This window comes from Dreissena polymorpha, chromosome 6 (assembly GCF_020536995.1).
Source record: "Dreissena polymorpha isolate Duluth1 chromosome 6, UMN_Dpol_1.0, whole genome shotgun sequence".
NCBI classification, from domain to species: domain Eukaryota; kingdom Metazoa; phylum Mollusca; class Bivalvia; order Myida; family Dreissenidae; genus Dreissena; species Dreissena polymorpha.
Genome location: NC_068360.1, coordinates 89,473,825 through 89,483,859, shown reverse-complemented (window position 1 = coordinate 89,483,859; position 10,035 = coordinate 89,473,825). Strand labels below are relative to the sequence as shown.

Sequence of the window (10,035 nt, the reverse complement as noted above, 5' to 3'; positions counted from 1 at the left end):
GGCTTGTTTAATGTTCGGGTTCATCAACAACAAATCATTTATATTGACGAATTTCAAACGAAGACAATAATGAGCATATGTAACAAAAAGCAATCTGTGTTTGTTATGCGCGGGTAAGTTAATTGTTGACGTGTATTGAATGACAGCATGAGGATTACGTAACGAACAATAGAGTTTCTCTTTAACCTTTTTTGTGGGTGCAATTCTACGTAAATATATTTATCACAAGCTATACCCTGTTTCAAATGTAATACAACCATTACATTTTTTATTACACATGTGTAATACAACATGTTTAAGCGTTTTCATTGGCTAAGTTTTCGTTTATTGACCAATCGCATTTTTTTATTTTGCTTTGTAAAAGCCGAGGCATTCCAAATGACGTCAGGAAATGTAAACAATATTCGAGATTTATCATTATGTTTGCGTAAATATTTATTTCATTTGCTCATTTAAAAGCATGTAATAAAAAAAGATCTGAAACTCGTTGTCATATCATACCATATTTTATTAAACTCTCCAAAGGCTCGCTTACTAACAAAGATCCTGAACTCGTTTAATAAAATATGGTATGATATGACAACTCGTGCAAGATATATATATATATATATATATATATATATATATATATATATATATATATATATATATATATATATATATATATATATATATATTAAAGCAAACATGTTTTAGCTCTACTGGCCGAAGGCCGGAGGAGCTTATGTCATGGCGTGGTTTCCGTCGTCCGTCCGTGCGTGCGTTAGACTGGTTCTTGTTTACGCGATTAAGTCCACAGTTTTCATCCGATTCTTTTCAAACTTGTTCAGTGTCTTGATATTAATGAGGACTCGAACCCTATGGAAAATTGGTTACATCAGAGTAAAAAGTCCAGAATCATTTCCCCTTGAATTTGAGAAAATTGTGAAATAAGGCTTTTTTAGAAAATAAAGTCCACAGTTGTCATCCAATTATTTCCCAACTTGCACAGTGTCTTTATCTGAATGATGAGTCAAACCCTATTGAAAATGAGCAATATCGGTTTTATAAGTCCAGAATTTTCTCCCCTTGAATTTGAGAAAAAAATGAAAATTCAGTTTTTTATGTGATAAAGTCAATAATTTTCATTCAATTCTTGGCAAACGTGCACAGTGTCTTTGCATCAATGAGGACTCAAATCCTTTTTTTGAAAGAGCAATATCCAGAATGACTTCCCCTTGAATGTGAGAAAATTTTGAAATCCTGCTTGTTTACGCAATTAATTCCACAGTTTTCATCCAATTATTTCCAAATTTGCACAGCATCTTTATATCAATGAGCACTTGAACTCTATTGAATATGAGCAATATCGGAAAAATAAGTACATAACAAACTCCCCTTGAATTTGAGAAATTTCTCCTTGTTTGTGCGATCAAGTACACAGTTTCCATCTTATTCTTTCCAAACTTGCACAGTGTTTATAGCAGTAGATCGATTCAGGCCCTCATGGGCCTCTTGTTTAAGCTTGTTTCAATTTCGGACAGATGTTGAAAACAATAAAAATATATTATGGTAAAAGGTTATTAAATTTTCGTGCACGATCCTGTATTTTTATCTTGCAAAGTGAGTTATTGTTTGTGGATAATTTTAGGTTGTACCGAATGAACAACGAACAAAAAGATGCCACCATGGCGCTAAATTAATAGTGAGCACAAACAAACTTATATCCCAATTGTGTTGCAATCTTTTCAATGTCCACGATACTATCTTAAGAAGATTCTTCTTTCCAAGTTATTACCATACATGGTTTCATCAACAAATCTCGGACACAAATTTAAAGATAGAAAATGCCGTCGTTCAATTAGATAATTTGGGTGTTGACATTAATTGAGCGTCGTAAAATGTAGGTACTCAACAAGTCCCGGTTGCAGATGACATGACTGAAACAAAATACAATCGTTTAAAATAAAACATGTTAGTGTCACCATTAGTTTATAGTCTGGAAATTAAAACATAGAAAGCATTAAAAACACATTCAGGCAGTGTAAACATCAGGCTTGCCGCAACTGCATTTTAGTATAAACCAAATTTGAGTATTGTACCAGTATTGTAGGTATTCAGGTTAATCATGTTGAAATCCGCCTTACATTTCATTTTCGGCGTAGGATGTTTACATCCCTGTATTATTTATGTAAGATGAAATCCCACTGACATACTTTGTGATACCATAATATGTGTTAAAGTTTATTTTTATATCAGAACGTTTCGAAGTAAAACGCCTATTCAAAACGCTGTAGCATTATATGTTATTGTTTTATATTTATTTCTCGGTAGCGTCATGAGCTGTGAGTTGCAGCATATGTCATCGCATAACAGGCAGTCACCCAACGTCAATATGATGACTGTAAGGGTAATACATTACCATGATATGAGATTATAAATCCGCGTTAAATTCGACGCGTCATTCAACCGGTTTAAACCCCAATGATTTTGATTGGCCGTTGGCGTAAGTTTTTTCGCGTCATTTAATCGGGTTGAACCCCATTGATTTGAATTGACCATTCCAAAGTGGTGACCCCAGCTTTAATAATTGTTATGTTTTATGTCTTGTAAAGGTGATTGGGCACTTGCCTTAAATAAAAGACAACCGGCGGGAAATACGAATTTCTCTCCTGATCATCTTTCTAAAGGTTTAATGTTCTAATGTATTCACCGTAAAGTACGTAATCTACATACGTCTCTGTCAAGATCATGGTATCAACACGATAATTTAAATCGGAATAAATCGACCAATATCCGGTGCCACGTAACATCAAGTGGTTACGAATACCAATGTCTGATCATAAATTAGCCTGGGTCATGCTAAAAATAAGCATGAACTTGAGCTGTTATATATTTATTTATGTGGCATTTATTTCAGTTATTCAATAACCAAAGTCAGGTGAAGCTAATTGTTAATTTAAATTATATTGTGGTTTTAATGGGTAACCACTTGGTAATTATTTTATATGTTCTGACCAGATTGTATTGCGAGGAAAATAAACGCACAGACACAAGTTGTTAAGACTACGCAGGTGGTCTATGAAGCCATCGATATGTGCCGCTTTATGTTTTAAACAAAAATTCAAACACGTATTAAGTTTGAACTATTTAGCAATGACTGTTAAGTTCACTCAACAGCATGTTCAATGTTTGTCGTATTCGCCACTCTGGTGATGTTCACGATAATACTATTAAGTCCGGACTATGAGTATACATTTACATATCCAGTGAAAACCAGAATCATGTATATGGAAAACAGTCAACTCATTTGATTACCATACATTTGAAGGATGCCATCTGCGTTTTCATCGTGTGCGCAAGATTATTGGTAACATCCATACAATAACAGGAGCCTTAATAATTACACGTTCAGATATTGAAATAGAAACGTATCCAGTAACTTCTAAACTTCAACGATGAATAAACTGGCACTTATTTACGCGATTTTCAACAAAACTAGGCTAAAATTATGTGAAGAGAACATACATTCCATCTTGTTATTACAACGTTTTATCGACATCAATCAATGCGTACAAATAGTTAGGCGGTTATGTCTACCGCTGTTTAACGTAAAGGAATGTTAATTTTGCAGCGCAGTTAATAAGAGCCTATAGATGATAGCTCGATGTATGCAAAGATAAGATTGAAATTAAAAAAAAGATAATTGGCACAACTAAAAATTATATTGAAATTAAGTAAAGATTTTTTTAACTTTCAAATCATTGGAAACAAAGCAAATTTAGCTCAATATATACCGACATAGCTGCCTTTCATGCATGTAACAACATTAAAATTGTCTTCAATTGGAACACTTTTAAATGCGCATTAAACAACAACAGATAATACAGACCATCTTACACATACCGGTTAAATTGCCAATGCGTTAAAGAATCATATTAGTGCTTAATATGCTAAATGTCAGTTTGCTGCTAAAAACTAAAAACGCATCATATCTCAAACACAAATAAGTGAGAACGGATAAGTGTGGATATGTTTGCTCTGACAATTGTATTTATGTTCGTACCTTCCGAATATGTTTGTTATGTGTTTAGGACACACACTACTTTGTTGTAATATACTCACATGTTACTACATTATGTATAAATTTTCAACATTTGTCCACGCTTAGGTTTCAGGAAATAACTTGTTGAAGTACACCTTTGTGGGCAATTATGTATCAAGTACAAGTTTTTTAGGATACTCGTGCTTTACCACTTACCACAGAGTTAAAGTAAAAACAACGCTTAAATGTGCACAAGCAACTATTTATTATTAGCTATTGTGTTATATTAAACAAAAATAGTTTCTGTAATACGTATTCAAATTCAAATTAACCGTTTTAATTGATTGGTAAAGCAATCCTCCTTAAAATCATCGCCGTTCTGACGCTTCGTAACTATCCGCCTTAAGGCTTTACACATTGAGTGAAGGAAAATATGTGTGTTTTAGTCTTAGCCACGTAAGAAGCCTTGTCAATAAAGTAGGCTCGAAACAAACCTTTTTATATGCATCTGATTCAGATTCCGTACTGTCATGTCGATTGACGTTCGGTAATGAGGCTTTTAAATCAAAGTTTATTTTGCACATATATTTAATAAAACGAATTTACGAAATGCTACATCTGTTTTAAATTTAAACGACTCTGGAATATATGGGGCATGTGCGCATGACATTTTCTAATCGTGTTGAATACTCATTAGTTTTTATAAATGGTTAATATCCCTTCAGGCACTGATATGAGGTAAAGATGAGTAGTAAAAGTGCAGATAGTATATGTAATTAAATTATGCATTTACATGGACAGTAAGAACTCCGAAAACCCGCTTGACCTACTTTCTTGACTTGATCAGATGCCATCTGGTATATTAAGCAACACAAAGTATAAAGTTGTTTTATGTTTGTATCAATCCTTTCAAAATCATTTAAAGCAACATGAGATAAAGTTATGGAAAAAATAAGGACACGCAACTCTATCGACCGATAGGCAAAATGACCAACCAAATTAATTTCAATATAAAAACACATAGCCCTTTCTTGTATTAAGAGTTAAGAACAATGGTAAGACTTACATGTACTAACTTATGTATTCAGCGTTTGATTTAATAATAATTAAATAGCTTGTCCAATGGAATTTATAAATCAATTGTTCGGAATAAATAATAAGCTTGTGTAACCTAGCTTATAATGTGACACATACACATATTTATAATTTACAACTTTCTGAATATTCTTAATCTAAATCGTCTTTTATATCGATTACAGTTTCATAAATCGAAAATTTGGTAAGTTCAAACGTCAGTAATAATATGGTTTTGTACATAAAAATTATATTAAGTGTTATTATATGGCAGTTGTTCGGATCGCTGCACAAAATTGTTCTCACCCTGAATGTTTCTGATATACTAGCAGATATGCGTAGGCTAAATATGTTTGACATTTTAATAACATACGGTTGTTTAAATCAACGGTTGAACGGTGAGTCTCATTTAGGTGTTTTGTATCTCTTTGAAGGATATACAAGTAATATCTTTACAAATATATTAACGGAATTGATGTCTATTTTTGTTTTGGAAAACTTAATAAATTAAATAAATCAGATCAACAGAAATCACGGTGACTATGTAACCAATATGTTTTCTGCATAATTTGTAGCTGCATCATACCCTAATCAATACTGGAAGTTGCGCCAGTTTCGGAGATTTTTTTTAATTATCAGATGCGGAATTTGAATTTATTAAATCAGGCCTACTGACGGAAAATGTCTTCAAAATTTAACTGGATTTCAATAGAGGTCAAACTAAGGCTAGACAAGTTAACTGAATTATAAAGCTTTATTATTGCATGACCTCTTTCTTTAATGCCCTCTGGCGGGTCGCAGAAACTTGGCAAAAGGAGGGCTTGAACGGGAGAAATCGTGTATTAACAAGGCGATTCCATACCGCTCAAGCCCTTCATATCCATCAACTAGTCCACTGAACAAGCACCAGTGTCCTCATGCATGCAGGAATAAAGACAATGAGTATTTGAATCCACTTTTCAAATTATAAGATTGCACTCTCTTCAGACTCTTGACAACAGCTGTATCTATTGGCATCGTCAATGATATTAAGGTTATTTACTTAACACTTTCAAAAGAATATGCTGTAAATGCAAGTGTTAATGTACAATGTTCCTGCTGTATGCTCGAAATAAATTAGTGACAATGTGTTAGCAGTATTAATTTTTAGAAAATTTAGTTGGAACGAAATAAAATAGACCTGTACGTAAGAAACATCTTTGAAAACAATGACTTATTCTCACGATATATTTATCCGTTACGACCAGAAAATTCCAAATATATTTCCTCATTTCTTTCTTTGCGCGGCTGCATTTCAACTTTGCATTAATCCACTGTTATAACACATTTTAAATCGACACTTTTTCATATTCGGTATGCATGTGTATATATACAAGGCCTTTCAATATGCACACACATTTGGACCCCTTTGACATTGACCTTGAACTTAAGGTCCGCGTTTAGATTTCGAAATATGCGGTTAGGTTCAAACAATGCTCATTACTTCTATGTCGCTTCAGATGTAACATTCATATTTGGTATGCATATGTATCTGAACAAGGTATTTCCATACGCACACACATTTTGGCCCCTTTGACATTGACCTTGAACTTAAGGTCCGCGTTTTGTTTTCGAAATCTGCGTTAAGGTTTCGAAAAATCCTCATAACTTCTATCAAAGCGTTTTTCGGGGTCAAAGGTCATCCTATGGAGACAGCTCTTGTTTAAATTTTATTTGCGTGTGCTTGTGTCATTAAGCAAACTGAATTAATCAAACACTCGCAGTTCGTTTCAAAATTAAAAATGCATTTATTAGTGATCATGATTAAAGAAAAGAGCTTTATTTGTTTAACATTGCTTACCAAAACATTAAATGATGTACTTTAATCGAGCATGGCAAATATTTGAAAGAGTCTGATGATTTAGAAATACTTTAAAATACAACCAAAACATGATTATGTATATTATATTAATTATTTCACCACTTATTGGATCGGACAAACACTAATAAGAATAAATTGCTCTTGGTATGAATCCATTTTCAAAACTAAAACATAAGCCGCATTTAGTGTTTTAAATATCGCATGTCATAGAGGGACTAAATCGACCTCTTTAGCACTACTACTGTGTACAATACATATTATTGACACGTAAAGCGCGTTATATAATTTATATATTTTACTTGATTTCGAATATAATGCATTTTTGACATTATCAACTATTTGTGTTGCGGACCATGAAAAACATATCAGCAGTAAGCAGTATCAATCAAAATATGTAAATCCAACACAGTTGTACGATTCGTCGGTTTCAATAATATCAATGTCCCCAAGAATCCGGTTGACATAATTGATTAAAAAATGGCAATATAATTTTTGGTGATTCACTGTGCTTTATGTTTTAATATATTTGGTACTTTTTTACCGATTCGATCAAGCCAACGCCCAAACTGCGGGGTTTCTCTTTTTATTTTGGTTTATACCTATAGCTATATAAACCGGGAACGAATCATTCGAAAAGCATATTAAATGATTGTTGCGATTCTCAAATTGTTGGGAAAGTTTTGGAGTGAAAATGGTGTCCTATCTGACATGCCTTCTCGTTGTCGTGGCTTGTTTTGTACATTCAGGTATGTTTAGTTAATGTCGTATAATCATATATATATGGTTTTATTATTTTGTGTTTACATCTGTGAATAGATTTACACGATCGTATATTCTCGGTTGTATGTTTTATAATATAGTGTATTCAAGACTCAGTAAATATTTTAATTAAACTACGTGTTATAACTTTTTAAATGTGTACTCATTAAGTTATATTTTAATTATAATTCGTTTTCTTTTTTAGTTTTACCCCCTTCCGTCATATTTCAATAAAACTTCTTATTTTAATTTTTATTTGAACTCATTCAGTTGAATTTAATTGAAACTTAAAAAATATATATAATGCAATAAAAAAATTAAAATGGGAACAATCTAACAAACCGGTACCTTAATCGCAATATTTTCTGTTCAAGCGAAAGCTAGAGATGACATGCAGTTAAAGCGACATGTGCAAAGTGTATTCAAGTTAAATCATAAACATATTTAGTGAAATAAAAGTCATTATCGCTCAGTTAAACAAATACTCTGTTCAAAGTGGGGTTATATGCTTACTTATATTTATGTTTTTTTTTGTGTTTTTTGTTCCAAACAGATAAACGTTTATCAATAACAATCAAATATACACGTTTTAAAGAAATTATATCACAATACCCGCGGAATTATTATTAATACAAAGTTTTTACGGTTGCAAAAAAAAACATGATAAATTTGCAGATTTGTTCATACGAAACACTGTTTGTTTATCTAATTAATACGAGTTGATATGTCTGTCTTTACGAATTTCATTATAAAACATGACAGTTCATTTATGGCATCATAAAAGTTAGTCTATTTTATTTGACTTCGATTGTTCGTCAATATGTTTACATGATATTATTGTTTAACATAAAATGTTTGCTTTACAATCGAATATGCACACTTCAATCGCACGAATATATTTGCTTTTGAAATGGATTTTGCAGCCATGTACGAATTCAATAAAATAAAATAAAAATGTGGATTAATTATCTATTAATAGACAGTTGTGCTTGAATTCAATTGTTTATATGAACATATATATACGAATTATAGTATGTCAATACGTGAGTGCTTATTCAATGTATTACACTTACCGTTGTGGATTAATTCGCTGCGTTGTACAATATAAAACATTGTATACATTCACTGTGTTCATAATATTTTAAGCGATTATACTTAAATATTTTGAGTATTTTATTGTGTACGTTTTTCTTTTTCTGTTACAAATGAGTACATTTTCAATGAATATTATTAACTAAATAAATACAAAAATACTATAATTATATATACACTGATACATCAAGGAAATAGTATGCCAATTTATGATGTTAAAATACGCCAATTAAAATTACCTGAGAAAACTTCGAATTCCATTAAACTGATGTGTGATTTCATCAAGGCACATTTGATTGAATGCTGTATTTTATTGTAGCACTGGGCGGCTCAATAGTCTGTGGTGGCGGAGACATGTGTATGAACTGTCCACCCGGGCAGAAGCTGGTCTTGGGCTCGGCCATTTTCGGGCGCAAACAGGGAGCTTCCATTTGTCCCTCTCAGCAAATTTTCAACACAAACTGCATGTCGACAACCTCCACCGAAAAGGCCAAGAGTGTGTGTGATGGGAAAAGCCTGTGTTGTCTCAATGCCAACATAATCGTATTTGAAGACCCTAGTCCCGGCACATACAAATACCTGGAGGTCGACTTCGCCTGTTTCTCTATTTTACCTTAGCTAAAAGAAATGTTCCTGGTATATAATGCTAATTTACATTGTTCATTTTAATGTTCTTTTATTGACTGTTTTCAATTGATGATTTTTTGTAATCGAGCTAAAGGTAAAGTTCTGTTTGTTATTATATTATGTTGTATTTAAATTCCGAATCTTGTTTTTATTTTTGTTTCCAAAATATTTAAGGCAGCATGTCGGATGATTCCTTTCATTCTTCCCAATGATATGTTAGAGTAAGCGTTATTTGAATAATGTAACTATTTAGATGCTTAGTAGTTAGTCTTTGATACTATACATGGAGACAATGAGTTGCCAATTTTAAAGTTCATGGACCTCAACTTGTTGGAACGATTTAATGATCGGATTTCATAATTGATAAAAATTGACAGGAAACGGAAACATACGGAAATAATGAAAATCAATATTGTGTTTTTCTCGCCGAGTAAATATTGTTTTATTTGTATTAATTATATTTGCTTGATAACTCGTAATGTTCGCTTACTACATTTATCGTCTTGTTCTTCTATATTTAAAAGCCTACCATAATGCATACCCAGCTTCTTCTTAATAACCGTATTAGATTTACTACAAATAAATATTAATGTGTGTT

At 32.3% G+C, this 10,035-nt stretch overlaps 1 protein-coding gene across 1 annotated transcript; it reads left to right on the top strand.

The window, feature by feature from the left end:
- Nucleotides 1–7,650: 7,650 nt before the first annotated feature.
- Nucleotides 7,651–9,428, top strand: LOC127835893 (L-rhamnose-binding lectin CSL3-like). The gene is made up of 2 exons (XM_052362314.1): nucleotides 7,651–7,705; nucleotides 9,130–9,428. The coding sequence occupies exons 1-2, from the start codon at nucleotides 7,651–7,653 to the stop codon at nucleotides 9,426–9,428; spliced, it is 354 nt and encodes a 117-aa protein (XP_052218274.1).
- The last annotated feature ends 607 nt before the right edge of the window (nucleotides 9,429–10,035 follow it).